This window comes from Rhinichthys klamathensis, unplaced genomic scaffold (genome assembly GCF_029890125.1).
Source record: "Rhinichthys klamathensis goyatoka isolate OS25496 unplaced genomic scaffold, OSU_Roscu_1.1 h1tg000341l_1, whole genome shotgun sequence".
In the NCBI taxonomy this organism is placed as follows: domain Eukaryota; kingdom Metazoa; phylum Chordata; class Actinopteri; order Cypriniformes; family Leuciscidae; genus Rhinichthys; species Rhinichthys klamathensis.
This window is the reverse complement of record NW_026606855.1, coordinates 2047501-2067458: the sequence shown is the minus strand read 5'-3', so window position 1 is coordinate 2067458 and position 19958 is coordinate 2047501. Positions and strand designations below refer to the sequence as shown.

Below are 19958 nucleotides of genomic sequence, written 5' to 3'. Positions count from 1 at the left end.
TAATTACATTTTCAAAATGACCAATTACCAAAGAGTTTCCCCTTTGGTATTGGTATTAATTGCATTGTCTAGACTTTCAATTGTACAACAAATTAAAATGACTTTTTAAATGTACATTTTTTAAAGTTCAAAATGAGATGCAGATGGGCTTGCAGTCAGCGTGTCTTATTTCCTCTGTGGACATAAAATACAAGCCTTTCACTCCACAAAACAGCATCAGCGCATCTAATTGAAGGTTATGAATCGGCCTTAAGTCCTTCTGAAAGCACAACTCCTCTGTGAACGTTTGACCTGATGAGCTTGCACCAATGGGCCAAAGTTCAAGGGACAGGCGTGCATCTTTCTCTTTCTTTAATTGGCTCAGTCAATAAACAGCCTTGCGAACAAACAAACAGAGGAAACGTGAACCTAGAAACTTTTTGTGTGTGCTAACGCCACATCATTTTACAGGAGAATATCTTCACCAATATGCCTCCAAATAGTGATACCTCTTTTTCAAATACAAACTGTTGGCTCTCAGAGAATTCAAATAAACTTTCAGCAACTTTCTTTTGGCATGTTGGTTTTTTTTTTTTCTCTTTCTGGCTAATGTATCTCATTTCATGAAGCTCAAGGCAGCCAAGAGGAAAAAAGTAGGTCAAGCTCCAAAACCCCAAGGAAGAGAATCGAGAGAGAGAGAGAGGGAACGAGGCAGAGACAGGGGGTGAGAGGAAAATGAGGATTGTGTAGGACAAAATATGTGATTGTCTCTTTCTTGTCGCCTTCAGGAATAGGCCTGCTCAAACTCTTGCATGGCACATCACCCATCATCCACCAGGATGTAAACTAAAGTCTCCTCTTCCTGGCTGAGTTAACAGGATTGGGAACATTGTACAGAGAGCTGATGAAATAGCATTTGAAGGTAGCAGAACATGAAGAATTCTCTCTATCTTTCAACTGGCTAAAGATACACACTACGCCTCTGTGTACCGAAAAGGCTTCATTTAAAGTGAGCTCACTCATTTCGCCCATTCTACTGCAGGTTTTAAATCTTTTACTAACACATCATGGCATGCCAAACCACCATGGGTTGGCAGTACCAAAGGAGTTTAATTAGATTTCGGTAAAAATAACTTTCACAGTTAGGCTTGTCCTAAAATTACCCTCAATATCCCACCTGGGGATGTTTATGAAGTCTATCAGTGTTTACCTTACTGGACATGTTTAGTTTTAATACTGCAGTGTATGATCAATGTGGCACAGTCTGTTTGCTGGGAAACTTAAGCATAGACTGAAAGATCTTATGAACATGTCATTTAAGGTATGATTTTATAAAGTAAAAGAAATTGCAGTACCAAAATTGCCGTCCCAAAAAGAACAAGCTAGCTTAGAGTTACACCTATAGTAGAACACGGTTTTATTGGCTAATTTCTCTGTTAGACAATAAAGTTGAAGTCTCATTGTTTTACTCTAAGCACTGTCAGTCAGTAGTTTATTAAAAGAGCACAGAGTAATTTTGGGCTATATGGTCCTGAAGTGTATAGTATACTGACACTTATTGGATTGGATAAAGCATTATGCAAAACAAAAACATCTTTAACCCCCTGGACTCTGCTACTGTTTGTGTGTCGGTCAAAAATGACTGAATTTTTTTATCTTTATTTCAATGAAATGATTGTACTATATTTTAGTTCAATAATGTTTTTTGTGACTTTTTTTTAGTGACCAGTGGCACCAAACAGAACAACAATATACAATATTTAACAATGCTTCTTTTGTTTGATTAAACAAATAGTTTAATAGTCAAATTCACAATTAATTCAATTGGTATGGAAGGCTGGAAAGCTGCAGCTTTAACAACAACAGCAACCAATTACCAGGAAATTAAAGGACTTAGTTGTGCATACCCGTTTGCTGATTGGTAGATGCAGTCCTCCGTGTTTGTACAGAGCAGCAGTGCTCTCCCGCCAGTCATGGTGCTAGCAGATGGCATCCTACACACACACACAAACAGACAGAAATAAGTATTTTTGGACAATTAACATGGAAATATCATAGTTTCAGGGACATACACAAGGATAGCATCATTTCTGTCAGGACCACTATCGTCAAATACGATTGACCATGAGCATATAGTTTGGATTGGTGGTATGGTTCTGTTCTGGGCAAGAACTCGATGCACATACATGCAGCCTAGCATGGATAAGAGCAGCAATAGGGTAAACAGAACAGAACCAACGAGAATGTGTTGCAGATATCATTAATGTCAATATTTTAATGTAGAGAATTTATTCTGATTCAAAGGGAAATCAGAACGCCAAATCCTGACTGGAGACAGGTGGAGCTGGGGAGGGAGGAGGGTAATTCGCTCCTGAGAAACGCAATAGCTGCTGATAATACTGAAGGAGCTTATTTATGAATACAGTGATAGGCGTCGTATTCCTATAGATAGACGTGTATCAGCTGAGAGTCAGCTGATGCAAGCTTGAGTATCGTGACCTGCCAGAACTGAAGCTACGCAGACTGATCTCATGAAATGGCGTTTGTATGACACGCCAATTCGTATTTCCATTTTTGGCGTGCTATCAACACGCATAATCGCTTTTCAGCGTGTTTATCAACGCCGTTGACTTACATTACTGGATATATAAATATATGACCTACCCCAACCCCGTCCCTAAACCTACCCGTCACTGGGGTTAATACCATTTATGAGTCTTCCCCTACCATCCTAGGGAAAAAAATATCGCTCCCCAGATGTAGATCTACATTTTGCTTCGTTTCGCTCGGACATTTAACGGCGTAGACATACACGCGGAATCACTCGGACATTTAACGGCGTAGACATACACGCAAAAGATGACGGTTCGTTTCTGCGTGGACATACACGCGGATAGCTCAAAATGTGTATAGATAACACGCCACTTGACTTGAAAGTGGCGTGTATGTTTACGCAAAGTCATGATGCCATGTTGAGCTACGCTTGATTGTATTCATTGAAATAGCTTGAAATGCCATGCATATACCATTCTATATGAATATGGAAACTTACTACATACCATAGTAAATATCAAAATAGCATGGTATCACAATCTGAAACCATCACTGTATGCGCGAGTTAGAGGAAACAGGGATTTGGGGGTTCCCTAAGGACAGCCCTAACTGTACCATGGTACAGACACAGTACTTTTGGTTAAGAAATATTGGACATTTACAACAGTCATTCATTTATCAAAGAGCAGAATCCTCATGACACAGGAATGGACTCAGTCCTGGAGGCCGGATGACTCACAACCCAAACACAAAAGACTATAGTCAGAGAGTTTACAACAGACTGGTTACTACAGTTACAAACATGAAACAAACATCCCAGTTTTGCTTCATTTGGGAAATCATAAAAAGTGAGGGTTAGTGATTTTGAACAAATGTCTAACAGAGAAACTTCACCCTCAAAATCATGCAAAATATTCAAAATACAGAGGTCAAAAAAGGAGACCAAACAAAAGAGAGAAAAAAATGGGGAAAACTCAACGTGATCTACGACCTCGTACTTCTCTCTGCTCTGTGTTTTAAAGGAGCCAGTAATTATCATCAACCAGCCAATAAAAAAAACTCGCTAAGCAGTCGAGTGATCTGGACCCTCGCCACACAGGTGTTACCACTTAACCAACACATTTGGAGAGGATTGTCGAGTGTGTACGTGTGCGTCTGTTCTTTTTGTTCTGCCAAACGGAAGTATGACAATGTCCATGGGACACAAGCGGGGGTGCAATATAAACGAACCCCATCTGTTTCCACGGCCGGCGAGCGCCATTCCACATGTGCAAGAGCTCAACGATTAACCCACATTCCCAGCATTCTGCCACCACTGGAGCCGGCCGTAAAAACCTTCCTCTCCGGCTCAGATGACGTAAAGGTTACCAAACTGTGCGATTTCGAGTCTAACATGTTGCCTGGAGTCGGTGATCAGGCCTCTGGTGTGTCGCTGGGCTTCAGTGCTACTCAATGTGTTGATCTATCTGTGGCCAAGTATTCATTGGCATCATTGGTTGTTTTTCTGAGCGTCGGCCAAGAGCAATAATGAGATATTGTTGTGCTGTGGAGTTCCACACTTTGGTGTGTGTGTGGTGAGCCCTCTTATTTTGATGAGCAATTAATGTAAACCATCCAAAACTTTAGGTACTAAACGGCAGAAGAACTGAAAAATAAAATAAATAAAAATAATCAAATAAAATATTACAATAAAATAAAACATAATATAAAATACAAAAAATTAAGTGAGATGTAAAATTGATAATTATTTAAAAATATTGTATGTAAAACTAAACATTATATAATCATGCAAAATCATTTAAATTAAATTATATTTAATATTAATACATTTATTTATTAAATAATTAATCAGATTAATTAACAACGGTTCTCTAAGATAGATAGTCTACCTTAGTGACTTCTAACTGTAAAACAAAGTATTGCCATTGTACGTCAACACTTGCCACAGAGGATATAATTTAATTAAGTTGTAAATTAAAATGAATAACTAAAATAAGATACAAAACCCCAAAAGACAAAAATGATACATTCATTATTTTAAATTATTATCATTAAATATATATTGTCGATCTTTCTTTAGTTTGCGGTCTTTTTCTTCTTCTTTCTATCTTCTCTCTTTCTCTCGGGCGACCGACAGCCCTAAATGATTTTCAGCTGTGTGTGTGTGTGTGTGTGTGTGTGTCGAGTCACATGTTTGCGGAGCAACATCAGCGTCCCCCCCCCTCTTCTTCTTCTTCTGAAAATGCAAAGAAGGGAGAGAGAGAAATGAAAAAGTGAAGAGCCAAAGTTTGAGCTGCAATGTAACAATCTACTCGGTCAAGTATAGGTGGAATATATCATTTGTTAATTTGTATAATATAACTTATAAGTCGTTTAACATACTTAGAAAACAAGATTAAAAGAATCATTAATGTCTGTAACACAACCTGAACAAGTTATGTTAAAGATCAATACTTTGTTTGTTAATTGAGTGTTCAATTTGTTCAAAAGAGCAATAGAAACTAGTACAACCACTTAAAGTCAACTCATCCTGATAGCCACAAACAGTAAATCTGACAGTAGCTGTATTTACAACCTTCATTTTAGGGTCTTTGTTCTCTTCACGATTGTTAAATGTGACCCCTGCGAGATAAGGCGACTTCCACAAAGATGAGGAGAAAGTGAGCCATCTGTTCCAGCCAATAAAAACCTCTATATGACCTGAGGGACCTTCACTGGCCCCGCCCCCTGACCCGATGCCCGTCAGCTGATTGGATGACAGGGCGATCATTGTTCTGAACAGAAAGAGGATTGGAGAAAACTATGTTGACAAACGGATCTGTGAGGAGACCGAGAGTAATGCTCAGTTTTACTGCTCTTTCATAGTTCAGGGGATTTAATGGAGCTTCCCGTAATGTTTCTTCTCTATTTCCTAAAAATATTTGCAAATAAATGCGTTTACCGCAGCTTTAAATTGCACACATAGTAAACTTCCACAGGGTGATATAGAGTTATTCCGTGTCAACTCAACCAGAGGGATGTTGTATGCAATTATTTTTAGGGAAATAAAATATATTTCTAGTTTCAGTATTACTTGTTCTTCAGACATTCATCTTTAAACACAATAAATATCAGCTGTTTAAAAAGTTACCTATATTTGGTTTTTGACCACTGAAAAGGGGAAAAATTTTACGATTTGGACATGGAGTCGCATTGTGATCCTCATATCTATGGGATTGAACCAATAAGACATTAAAAAATGAAGACTCCAAAAGAAAAGTTTATTAAGAAATAAAATCTAGAAGGATATTAAGATAACTTTTTAGAGTTACAGGCATGCAAAATTTGGAAAAGGATTTTTTAAGGCACTCAGACAGGCATGATCTATGCAATTGTGTTGATGGGGGAAAAGTTTCAACATTATTTGTTCTTCAGATATTCCTCTTTAAAAGAAAAAAAAGAGGTTTTTGACCACTAAAAATGTGTACAATTGACCAATTTGCTCATGGAGCGGCATTAAGATCTCCATATCTCTGGGATTGAACCATCGAAGGCCTTTAAAATGAAGATACCAAAAGAAATGTATGTTAAGAATCAGAATCTAAAAGGATATTAAGATATCTTTAATACTTCTTGAGTTACAGGCATGCAAACCTGGGGCAGGAAGTGATTTTTCCCATTTTTGAACTGTCACCGTTGGCATATAATGCGACAAAGATTGCTAAAGTCAACAGATTAAACTAATAGACCTACCAATCTCTGTGTGAAAATAAAATCATGATGCTGCAGTCATTTTGACCCCCTGTAATTTGGCTTCAAATCTCAGGTGAAAATTGTAACTTGGACCCCCTCGACAAATAGTGGATTAATAGTCAATATACAATCATTACATGTAATATTTTGGCTTTCTTCAGAATTTTTTTTTGACAAAATGAAACCTTTGAGCCGGGGAAGTTTCCAAAATTTGGTTGACTTGACATGGTGTGACCCTGCTATCTTCTCGTCTGAAATTTTTGCACGTTAAAAAATAAACATGACCTCACGTTGTGTCAATCACATTTACCGAACACACGTTCGCCTCCGAAACTTTCGTCTGTCATAAAAAAATTCAAATCGGGTTCGATTTTCGGCGTTTTTCGCATCTGTAGCAAACATCTTGAGAGGTGTTTTGACAATTCACAGCCACCGAATGACGAATACGAAAAAACGCATTAATGACTCATGTAAAGCTGCTTCGATGTGTACTGTGAAAAGCACTAAATTTGACTTTGCTATAAAATGAATGCGGATAGCAATGAGAATTGTTTGAGCATCATTGAGATCTCTTTGGAAACCCTATAGGAGACACATGTGAGATTACTCGATTCTCTTTATCACTCGAGAAACTTTTGAGACATCAAAAAGGCCACTTGCAGTTCTGTCAGATACTTAATATTCATTAGATTAGTGTACAAATCACATGGTCACATGAGTGAAGGACAGTGAGGGTCATCAGAAGCCCTCAGTAATGTTATGCAAGCGATCTTTATCATTCCAGAGATCCAGAGGGAAGAGACGACATGCTTATTAAGTTAGAAAACGTTTTTTTCCCGGCAGACAAGAAAAGCTTTTAGTGTGTGCGATAACGGCTGCAGAGTAAACATGTCAGTTACGCTTGTTTTGTTAAACTTATGAACTTTTAAACCAACTAAGACCTTTATAAATACACAAATAATGTCCTGATTGAAATCTCAAAATGCCAAAATGTGTCTGTACGTGTTTTCTTAGATTTGTAGCACAAAAACGCTTCTAGATATACACTTTTTTGTGTGCATTATTAGTCCAAAATATGTCAGCATAGAGTAAATTATGATGCATATAATAAGTACGGCGTAAAGTTTGTTAATTGCAAAACGAAATACATGTTTTTTTTTTACAAACAGAAGCTAGCTGGAGGTCAACACAAGTACAAGTGTACAAGTTCTGTGTGTGAAGCAGTTTTTTAACTTGGCAAATTTCCTTGGATTCAGTAAAAGAATGTAGATTCATCACATTTAGTGTATAACAGCATTATATGAGTGGAACGATGTGTAAAAATGGGAGTGTGTCAGGCGATGTGAGGAGGAGACCTAATGGAAATGGAAGACCATCTGCGTTTAGCTATAAATCTTTTCATTTTTTCTCGGTCGGATCAAGCCTAGCTTAGCCAAACCCTTCTGCAGAGCTGGATTGTAGGAGGGTTTCATAAGGGACATTCATGGACACACACATGCAAACAAAGGGTCAGATTCACAAAAGCCAGGTCAAATCCGCATGACATCAGCGGGAACGTTCCAGAATCCGACATAGACCATGTTCATTCACTGATACTGTAAAATAACCTGTAATAAAGTCCTTTACACTGAAGCTAAAACGGTGGTTTAAAATAAACCAGAACTGCACGCATATTTAAATGTAATAATTTTAGTATGTAAAAGTGTAATGTAATGTAAAAGTTTTATTTTATTTTTATTAAAGTGTGATGTTAAAGTTTTAAGCTCGAGTTGTAAGCTCATTTCTGATATGTATAATTTTGGGTAGGTATTTGATTGTCTGTAAGTGACACATTGTGGTAGTTTTATTCTATGAGTAGTAGTCTTTTATTGTATTTTTTTTAAATTATTTTTATTTTTTAGAAAAGCCCTTCTAGGGACCTAAGATGCAAGTTAGCTCTTGCTATACTCTCTATGTGCAATACATATTTTCCAGTTTTGACTGGGATCATGTTTTTTTTGTACTGTCCCTATACAAATAAACTTATAAATAACAGAAATGCCAGTACTTTGACTTTTCAAGCTCTACTTTTTTAGTTTTCAGGGACTACAATCAGAGATCGCACTTATCAAACAATATCTTTAGTATTTTTTAAGGATTTTTAAAACTCAAATGACAGATTTAAGGTATTCAAAATACAACTTACAACATATTTAATCATACATATTAAATACAAAGTATATAATGGCTATTATTGTTCAATAAATGATATTTTATATTATAATGTTGGCGTACTATCGAGAAAAATGTCTGATGGGGGTTGCAGTGTTCATTTTGCGTGAAAAGATTGCATTTGTGTGTGTGTGTGTTTTTTTTAGATACAGTAGTAGTCAACATTTGATGTGGATCAAAACCTTTCATCAAAGTCATACACGAATTTTGAACAAAACCCGTTCTCGTCTTGATGAACTTTTTTGATCCACTTCAAATGCGTGCTACTGTATATTGTATTTAAATAAGTCAAGCACTTTTCAAGTACCTCTTCATAAATATGGCTGTTTTCGAGGGTTTTCCAGGGCTTACATTTCAAAAAGTCAAAGTCAAGTGCTTTACGCACAATGGGTCTCATTCATGAAAAATTCGTAAATATGAGAGTGATTTGCGCGTAAAGAGACCTTCCCGAAAACTCATCTCCTGATTCACAAATACTTCGTAAACGTCAGATGTGATAGTGAAATGTGTGTGTGTGTTAATGAATTCCAATCAGTCGTAAATGGGACGCGTGTGCACGCTCATTCTCAATTACCATAAACCCCGCCCATTAAATCCGACTGACAACTATATATGGGCATCATATTATGACACCAAACGAAGGATTTCAACATGTCTTCTCAAAAGCGAATGAAAAAGAAAAAATTTATCAGATGCAGAAATCAAAGTTTTATTATCAGAAGTTCATTCAAAACACCACGTTTTATTTTCAAGCGTCGGCTACATAGTGGCGTATCAGGTCCTAGAAATATCAGGTCCATTACAGATGCAGTTAATGGAGTTTCATCTGTTAATCAAACAGTCCCAGAAGTAAAAAGAAAAACCGTATGTAATTACTATATATAATATTTTTTCAAAATGCTGTGTAAATATGTACCCGATTAAGGTGAATTAAAATGCAGCCTTAGTTATTAATGAGCAAAACGTTCGGATGTTAAGCGCACTATTTACTATTTACAAACGCAGGTTTTAGTGCTGAAATACACTCAAAAATAGCATCATTTACTCATTCTCATGTTTTTCCAAATCTGTATGACTTGCTTCCTTCATGAGAACACAAAAGCTGAATGTTCAAGAGTGGCTAAAAAATGACTAATACATGCATTGCATTTGACTTCAGTCCACCTTGTAATTGCATGCAAAAGAGTGGCCAGTGCATTATTAAAATGTATGCTTTTGTGTTACACAGAAGTAAGCACGCAATCTGGAAGAACATGAGGGGTGAATGCATGATGAGAGAATTGAATCGTTTAATGTTTTGAATGCAGCGCAGTGATGAAAGGTTTTTCAGTTGGAGATGTGTCACGTATCTGTGCTGAACAAGTGGCCGAGATGTCGAGGAGAGCCAGCTTTAACTCTGTTTCTCCTCCTCCTCCTCACAGCTGGTTCTCATAAAGCCTTCACTCGGCTGTGGCCCTGAGGGCCCTCGAACCGATGACATCATGCTCTCTGCACTTCTCCAAAACAGAGAGATAGATGTGTGATTTCCACAGAGAGAGGACAGCTTGGCCGTCACTGATATTGAGAGCCAAATCGCAATCACATTTGCTGTTCGTTCTCTGTCTTTCCTGTTTGTAGGTTTAGATTCTGCTGACACAAACCTCAGTAAATCTGCCGAATAACTCAGATACTTGCTAACTGAGGATGCAAGAAAGTGGGGAAAAAATACATTTAGGAACTATTCTCATCAGACCCAAGTGGAATCTGCCAACTTTTCCCACATTTTATGCATTGATTTTGGGTGTGGTGGAACACGCTGAATGAGTTTCAAAAGTTTTGTGGCTCCACTTAAACTTCCTGTTTCAAAAGGAAATACATCAACACAGACTGCGCTTGTCGAGCCATTTGTCTTTAAGTATGGTGAAATGTGTTAAAGCTGAGCGTAGTAAACTCTTAAAGATAGATAAAAACATCAGCAAATTAAGCTAAATATTTACAATCCGGCAATATATGGAACGTTTCTGCGTAATACACACACACACTCACGCTCATGCACACACACACCACACTCACTCACTCACATCCACACGCACGCGCGCGCACGCACGCACACACACACACACGCACCCAGACCCACCCACACACACACACACACACACACACACACACTCACGCGCATGCACACACACACCACACTCACTCACTCACTCACATCCACACGCACGCGCGCACACGCACGCGCACGCACGCACACACACACACACACACACACACACACACGCACCCAGACCCACCCACACACACACACACACACACACACACACACTCACGCGCATGCACACACACACCACACTCACTCACTCACTCACATCCACACGCACGCGCGCACACGCACGCGCACGCACGCACACACACACACACACACACACACACACACGCACCCAGACCCACCCACACACACACACACACACACACACACACACTCACGCGCATGCACACACACACCACACTCACTCACTCACATCCACACGCACGCGCACACACCCACGCGCACGCACGCACACACACACACACACACACACACACGCACCCAGACCCACCCACCCACACACACACACACACACACACACCCAGACCCACACTCACTCACACACACGCACTCGCTCACACACATCCACACGCACACACAGACCCACTCACTCACACACACACGTGACACATCCACACGCACACTCTCTCTCTCACACACAAACATACAACCATACTCACACACACACGCACACACACACGCACACACACACACACACACAGGCACACTCACGCTCACGCTCACACTCACACTCACACTCACACTCACACTCACACTTACAACCATACTCTCTCTCACACACACACACACACACACACACAAACATACAACCATACTCTCACACACACACACACACTCTCTCTCTCTCTCTCACACACACACACACACACACACACACACTCTCTCACACACACAAACATACAACCATACTCAAACACACACACACACACACTCTCTCTCACACACACGCACGCACACACACACTCTCTCTCTCACACACACACTCACTCTCTCTCACACACACACACACACACACACACACACACACACACACACACACACACACACAGACACACTCTCTCACACACACAAACATACAACCATACTCAAACACACACACACACACACACACACTCTCTCTCTCACACACACTCACTCTCTCTCTCTCTCTCTCTCTCTCTCTCTCTCTCTCTCTCTCTCTCTCTCTCTCTCACACACACACACACACACACACACACACATCCTTGCTACAGTTATCCTGTAGTGGAGAGGACAAGCTTTAGACAGGAACACTTCTAGGTCGGCCACAGAATGAGACAGGAAGTGGAGAGGATACGGCAAACAATTAATGTATGTGTGTTCGTTCCCCCCATCAGTGCCTTGCAAATATAATCTCACTGTGAATTGTTGTGCATTTGAATCGCAGCTATGTTCCCTGTAGTTGTGGTGTCTGGGTTGTAAAACATTAACAATAACGTTAAAATAACTTATTGTTAATGATACTCTTCCGGGACATGGAGGATGATGATGGCTGTTTAGTGTTTACATTTGCTCGGGTCAAACGAGCACAGTGAAACCGTAGAAGTTGTAATTATGGTTTTAAGACAGAACCACATGACCAACCGCGCGACACTTTAGGCCTCAAGGGAGAAAACGGCATGACAAACTCTTATTTTCTTGTTTACGCAAGCGTTAGCTAGGGGCGACATCACGGACAGTTAGTCACACAGGAAGAGAGATAACAGGATGTGGAATTACAAGACCCCAGTAATCTCTCATGCGTCTCCTCTGGGGGTTTCAAAGAGATCTCAACAATGTTTCACAATGTGCTCAGATTTGCCAAGATATTATTATCTGCAATCAAATGTTAATCTAATTTAGGAGAGTCGTTTTTGATCATATTCCCCTAGGAAAGAAAACATCTCTTTAATGTCTCAGTTGTTTCTCCTTGACAGCAAAATGCCAATGGAGACTTTTCTGTTTCTAATGAGAAAAAAATGTGCCTCCTCTAGAGATTCAAGAGAGATCTCAACGTCTCAAACTATAGTCAGGTTTTCCAAGAAGTCTGCAATCAAATGCCAGAGATCTCAGGATGAACACACACATTTCTTAAACCCTCTCAAGACCAAAAGGTTTCAGTTATACTATGTTTCAGTGTTAAAGTTACAGATTTGGGTATCTTGGCAAATCCGAGACTCTAAAAACCAGTGAAGGCAAAAATCAGAGCAAAAGTTATTGGATCTCCAAAAAAAAAATAGATTAAAGGGCAATAACTATACTTCAAATAAAGTCACAAATCATGAAGGAGCCCATCTGATTTTGATCCGAAGAGGAAAACCAATGTACGCTTTTCCTTGGATTCCAAATGTAGCTGAAGGTTGTGAAAACTTTCAGAGCTTCACTCTGGCGGTTTGGTTTACATTCACTCTGGAAATGTTGATTTTGAGAGTGAGCTGAGGGCAAAAATAAAAAAAAGAGAGGAGAGAGAAACAAGAGGTTCAGTTGCTTGGTGGATCGTTGACTCCGGAAGAGGACTTTCCCAAGCTCTCGCCACGCAGGGCTCCGATGGGAATAGCGCAGGGAATTGTAGGAATCTGTCTGCGCTGAGGCGCATAGGGCCGGTGGGAATGGCCAGGCGGAACCACAGAAGCGTGAGGGAAAACAGGAAGTGTAACTGGAGATCTGGCTTCGAGTCAAGCCAAGAGCGGAGAAAAAGTTGCGGTATGTGAGTATAGGGGCCACCGTGAGTTGCGCTGATCGAGGACCACCACCTACATCCAAGATTAGCATTGTAGTTCCTACATGAGATCGAGACAACGCCACTCAGATCAGCCAGAAAGGGACACTGTATTTTACTGCCACACTCTAAACAATGCTGGGTTGTTTTAACACAAATTTGGGTCAAATATGGACAAACCTAGCCTGGGAAAACCCAGACAACTTCCGGCAAATTTAGATTTGCTCTGAAAGTTAGTCTGGCAAAGAGCTCATTCAAGCCCATTTCCAATCCGCCGAAATCGCGGCAGCAATCAGAAACGTTGGGGTGACGACAGCGCTGGGATTTTGAAGCAGATTTTGTAGCCTACATTACAAAGATGGACGGCGCCGTCGAACATCACTCGTTCGAATCGGCTATCGCGTCTGTTTTAAGCGATTTGAACGTTTCCTTTTAGTTAAAAACCGAGCAAAGAACAACACTCGGAGATGTGTCTCCGCCGCTCTGCATACGTCATCTCCTTCATCGCTCTGATTGGGTTTAGGTCTATCCGCCACGTTCGTTGGTGACGCCCCTCTGGAAATGATTTGTCTATGACGCTTTGCCAGACCATAACTCAGTTACAACTGAGAATGGTCTGGTTTTAACCAGGCTACGACAAACCCAAATGTTAATGTAATTTTAAATTTTAACCCAACTTCAACTTTCAACTATACATTTTTTAATTAAATTTTTAACCCAACATTTGGGTTGGTCCATATTTGACCCAAATTTGGGTTAAAACAACCCAGCATTTTTTAGAGTGATGGATATCCATTTCAAGTGGATTCTGGGTAAAAATTCGAATCCTCCAAAAACCACGGCCACCAAAAATGATATTTTTCTTTCTGCATCCTCAGGATGCTTCACGGCTCTGGGAGAGAAAGGCATTAGATTAAAAATGATTTGTTTTATCTTGATCGGACCAAACATGCGTACTTAAGATGACCTCTCATCACCCCATCCTTCCCTTTGAAAATGTCCAGGTTTAAGGATACAAACAGGGACAAAAACAGAAGCTCAGCCACGTGACTCCCGGAAAGGAATAGTCTTTGGAAATTCAGTGGTTTTCCCTTGTAATACAAGAACTCCAGAAGATCCATAAACGGGGAAACTGCATGTTCCTCTGCAAACATTACCAGCTTTAATGCATCACCGGGTGTTAGAGCACAGATATTTCCATGATTTTCAGGGTAGGATTGTGACCTGGCATGGAAAACAGGCGTTTATATATTAAAAAAAGGGCTTGTGCACATTTTATAGAATGCTCTTTGAGAGCCAATTTGGTTAGTTTTTGATCAGTTATCCAAACCACTTCTGCCAATTTCATCCCGCAACTTTGCCTCCAGTTACAATTTGCTAATGTTCCGCTGCAGCCTACCCAACACAAACATCTTATCCTCTTCAAGGTCCTGAAATTAGACGTGCCTTGAAGGTAAACCTCGCTGAGATTCACATGTGCTGCTACAATGTTTATGGCTATAGGGTTAGGCTTACTGCATGACACCAAATAAAAACAGTATAAGAATTTGCATGTGAATCTCCTAAGAGTCTGTGCACAACTAAGCTAGCATCTCGTCATGACCCAGACTCAAACAAGATCTTTTCCCTAAAAAAAAGCAGGGTATTCTTCTGAAGTGAGAACCTGATACAGGAATAGTAATCAAGGTTGCACATGTACATACCAGGCAGTGTGTTTGAGAGCGACTGTAACAACTAAAGCATTGTGTGAAATCTCGGCCAGGTGCGTCTCCACCTGCACAGGAGGACAAACTGTGTAACTCACATTACCTGAAACACCTCTGCCAGGGAAAAAAGAGCTTTGATGAAAGAACAACGTGAACTTATCAGTCGTGCTGAATATAAAACTAATGACTTAATAAAACCCTTCCAATTTAAAAGTGAACATTGCAGGTTTGGATTGAGGTCTTACAAGTAATTACAAGTCATTAGTTTCATTATTTGTCCCTCAACAGAAGCATATCTCGCCTGGTTTTCCTTTAGGACTCACATTTTACTTCATCATGCAGCCATTCCTGATCCGTAAACCACATTTTTATCGTATTTTATTGTACTTTGTTCACGGTTTTCTAGAATGAAGGCATGTTACACAACCTGTCCATGTTGGCATCTGTCTAATTTGACTATTCTACCAAATTATTAGCAAATTAGCACCAAGCTACTGTAGAGTCTGATTGGACACCACTGGCTTTTATTCTTCAACAACAGCAGATATGGGAGAGCTTTCTCCTTCCTTTAAATATTTGATAAGCAAACAGGGTGAAAAGTTGACAGTTTTGAGTGTTGCATGATAGTGCTTGACCAGTAAGAAATGCAGCGACAAGAAAAAACTTGACTCTTCACTCCCAGAGTTCAATGAATTGGAGAATGTTGACACGAGTCATGTGAAAGGGCCTTTAGGCTGCCCTTCTTAGATGGTTTGCTGTTTCCAAAAAGCTGTAATTGGTTGCAGATTGGAAATGTGCAGGCAGCAAAAGAGCGAGAGAAGAAAAGAAGGCAGTATTAAAGTGTTTTAGAAGGTAAAGAGGTATTTTAAACAACCCACGCTAGGAGAGGAAGAAGAAACATCCCACGTTCCAGATGGGGAAGAATGGATTGTTTTACTCCGCCTCACCCACATTCTCCTTTTTATTTTCTTCTTGTTCCTTCCTTCCTGTCGTCTTGAAACTCCATGACACTTCCACGTCACATCTCTTGTCTTTGCACAAATCACATGTCCTAATCTGGCCTTGAAGATGAGCATTGCAGTTCATCCTATTCTCTGAAAGTACTTTGAGGACTGCCAATTGATCTTTCTAATGATTGATTGATGAAATAAAGTCAATTTCATCTTTTTACCACCCACATAATGCAGATATACAGGGACATGACTGTCCTTTGAACAATGTTAAAGGATTAGTTTACCCCAAATTTTAAACTGTCACTATTTACTCACCCTCATGTCATTGCAAACCCATTTCTTTCTTCTGTAAAACACAAAAGAAGATATTAAACAGAATGTTTACTAGGATGTTGTATAAAAACGTACAATGAATATGACCTATCAAAGGATTAGTTCGCTTTTTAAAAAACTTTTGCTGATAATTTACTCACCCCCATTTCATCCAAGATGTCCATGTCTTTCTTTCTTCAGTCGAAAAGAAATTAATGTTTTTGATGAAAACATTCCAGGATTTTTCTCCATATAATGCACTTTACTGGGCACCAAACGGTTTAAGGTCTAAATGACCGTTTCAGTTCAGCTTCAAAGGGCTTTAAACGATACCAGACGATGAATAAGTGTCTTATCTAGCGAAACGATCGGTCATTTCAAAAATAAATAAAAAAGTTAAAGTTTTATAGGCACAAATGCTCGCCTTGCGAACTCTCCTGTTCGAACTCGTTCATCAAAATGAACGAGTCAATGACTCGAAAAAAGATTCGTTCATTTTGATGAACGAGTCAATGACTCGAAAAAAGATTCGTTCATTTTGATGAACGAGTCAATGACTCGAAAAAAGATTTGTTCATTTTGATGAACGAGTTCGAACAGGAGAGTTTGCAAGGCGAGCATTTGTGCCTATAAAACTTTAACTTCTTTATTTATTTTTGAAATGACCGATCGTTTCGCTAGACAAAACCCTTATTCATCGTCTGGTATCGTTTAAAGCCCTTTGAAGCTGCACTGAAACGGTCATTTAGACATTGAACTGTTTGGTGCCCAGCAAAGTGCATTATATGGAGAAAAATCCTGGAATGTTTTCATCAAAAACATTAATTTCTTTTCGACTGAAGAAAGAAAGAAATGGACATCTTGGATGACATGGGGGTGAGTAAATTATCAGCAAAAGTTTTTTAAAAAGTGAACTACTCCTTTAAGCTCCAAAAGCACAATAAAAGTAGTCAACTCGTGCAATACAAAGTTCTGTCATGAAACTCAAGATACCACAGACTGATTGGTCCTTAACTCATTCTGCTTGCAATCACATCATTCTCTATAGGGCACAGCTGATTGGTTCTTGCTGTATCAGTAGCCAATGAGCTCGCAGCTCAACCTTCAAACACTCCCCCTGTATAGGTCTGCTACGGGTAATTCATGTATGCATATAACCGCAGCGGCGTAGCCGATCTATTCCGCCAAGAAGAAAACAACTATCAACATTGTCATATATATATTCCAAGTCTTCTGAAGTCATATCCTAACTTTCATTGGGGAACAGACTAAAGTTTGCGTATCTAACTTAGATTTAATGTGTTGCATGACGTGTCGCACCTGGTTTGATGTCAACGATGCGTCGATGCCCAAAGGCATTGGGTGTTGTGTGTGACGTTACGACAAGGTAAGCTTAAACAAACAGAAGCATGGGAGCTCTGATGGATAACGACTTAAATTTCGGTCTGTTATGTTATGATTTCATTAACTTGACATTAACTTTTTTGTTCACCAATCACTGTGGCTAGTGGTTTTCCAAAGTTACAAGCCACTCAGCATTTTCACTGGCCACAGTTTTGACATAAATACCATGAGGAAAAACTGCAATATAGATATTTTTAATATTATCTCATAATTTGGCAGTCGGTATATTAGGCTGCTGTCACTTTAAGACCTGACGCACAGGCCCATTATACTGTTTTATATAGCCAATATACTTGGCTTTATGTGCACACTTTGGGTGTGAGCAAAAATTCTGCGGGAGTGAGTAAAATTATGCTCAATACGCGCAATCCCACGCCGAAATTCAAGCCCTATAACACCAACAATATTCATCCGGAGCAAATGAAGCGAGTGAGTGAGGAGAGGCGGGTTTGTGTGTCACTACCTGTCGGAGAGATTAAAGATTATCGTGTCTCCTGCGGAAGAGTTTCAGATATTTCAGTACCGATATGTATCGAAAAATCTATATTTTTGCAACAGTAGATTGCACTTAATTTATTATTTCAGATGGCTTTTAAAAAGACTACAATTGAAAAATGTATGTTATATAAACTCGCCAAAGTGGCTTGTAGGAGTGACTGCGTTAAACACCACTGCTGAAATAAATACACAGATATAAATACAAATATGCTTTAATGTCAAATATATTTGGCGGGTGTTAATGTCAAGCCCTGTGCGAGTCATATAGACAACTTTTGTCATTTTAGGAGCTGAGGTCACTGCAATATTCTTAAAAACGTGGAATGACGAGGATGAGTAAACTACGACACAATTGAACCTTGATGTTTGCTCTGTCCCTTTCTCTCTCTTCTTGAGTCCTACAAAAACCACTGAACCTTGACTGAGACGGCATCGGAGCGACAGCTTGCAGGCACGGCTCCTTAAGGAGTGGGGGCTGGAAACTCAAAGAGTTATAAAAGAAGGAGGGTTACAGAGGAGAAAGACGGGAAGGAGAAGAAGGGGTGGAGGTCAGTAATCACAGCATCTGTGGTCCGTTCCCTTCCACTACAACACAAAGCCCCGGAGCTCACGGATTCCTGAGCAGCCAGAATTCCCTCACACGCACTGCAGGGCAAATTCTACAGCTGTTGCCGTGGAGACAGGCCGTGGAGCGCTGCGTTTTACCCAAAGTTGAAAATTTTTCAACTCTCGGCGACCAGTAAAAAACGCCGAGCGCTCAGCGCCTCGTTACGCTCATGGCGTTTAAAAAACGTGGCGCTCCCATTGAAAACATACGCCAGACGCGTGGAAAAACGCTTTGGTGGACACACGACCTAAGGCCCTGCGTCCACCAAAGCGTTTTTTTATGCTCCTGGCGTATTTTTCTAGCCTGGATGCCAGCCGAGCTTAGCCCCGCCCACAACATTTTAGTTCGATCCTTTGTGAAGCGAGTATGCCTGAACCAAAGCTGTTCGGACCAATCAAATCATCAGGGCGGGCTTTATATGATGATGGACAGATGATCAACAGTAGCGTAATCATCACGTCACCAAAGAGCGCTTGAGTTGAATTCTTTTACAACAAAGATGGCCGCCGCTGGAGAAGTGAGATGTGTAGATTCAGCCGTCGCGTCTGTTATAGGAGATGTAGACAGCGCATTCATTTTAAAAGAGGAACAGAGAACCGCGATCAAGGCATTTGTCGATCCAATTGAGTACAGAGGCATTTTCTTTCCTGGTTCGGTTGAAACGCCCCATAATCACAGCCCAATGGAGTCGTATCAGACTCACATGCTGACTAGAGTCTGAGTATGACGACGTCAGGCTAGTATTTTTCCAATTGTTTTCATTGGGAGCGTAACGAGGCGCTGAGCGTCTTTTTAACGCTGAAGTGCTGAGCGCTCTGCGTTTTTTACCGGTCGCCGAGAGTTGAAGAATGTTCAACTTTGGGTAAAACGCAGCGCTAATCTCTGTCACTTATTACCCAGCCGTCCAATCACAGTGAAGGAGGGGCGGGACTAATACCACACTGACCAACCGTCACATTCTGCTTGTACAACATCAAAAGAGGACAAAAACACGGAGGACTCGTCTCCACCAAAGCGTTTTAGCACGCTGAAAACACTAGCCGCTCTGCTGGAAACGCCTAGCTGTGGGCGCTTGAGAGCGTTTTGGCAGCGCAGCGTTTTTGTTTTGTTTTTGTTGTTGTTGTTTTTCGGTTGACGCTTTGCTTGCTATTGATGCGTTCAAGTCCTCCTGGGAAGTGCGTACTTACGAGGTGGGAAG

General features: G+C 40.3%; 1 protein-coding gene across 1 annotated transcript in view; it reads right to left on the bottom strand.

The window, feature by feature from the left end:
• The window catches only part of si:dkey-82f1.1 (DENN domain-containing protein 2A), a 55427-nt gene that overhangs the window by 29915 nt on the left and 5554 nt on the right, over window positions 1-19958 (bottom strand). Inside the window, exon 2 of the mRNA XM_056272558.1 lies at window positions 1887-1973. Within this exon, the coding sequence (XP_056128533.1) occupies window positions 1887-1972 (86 nt within the window). The 5' untranslated portion in view covers window position 1973. The remainder of the gene's footprint in view (window positions 1-1886; window positions 1974-19958) is intronic.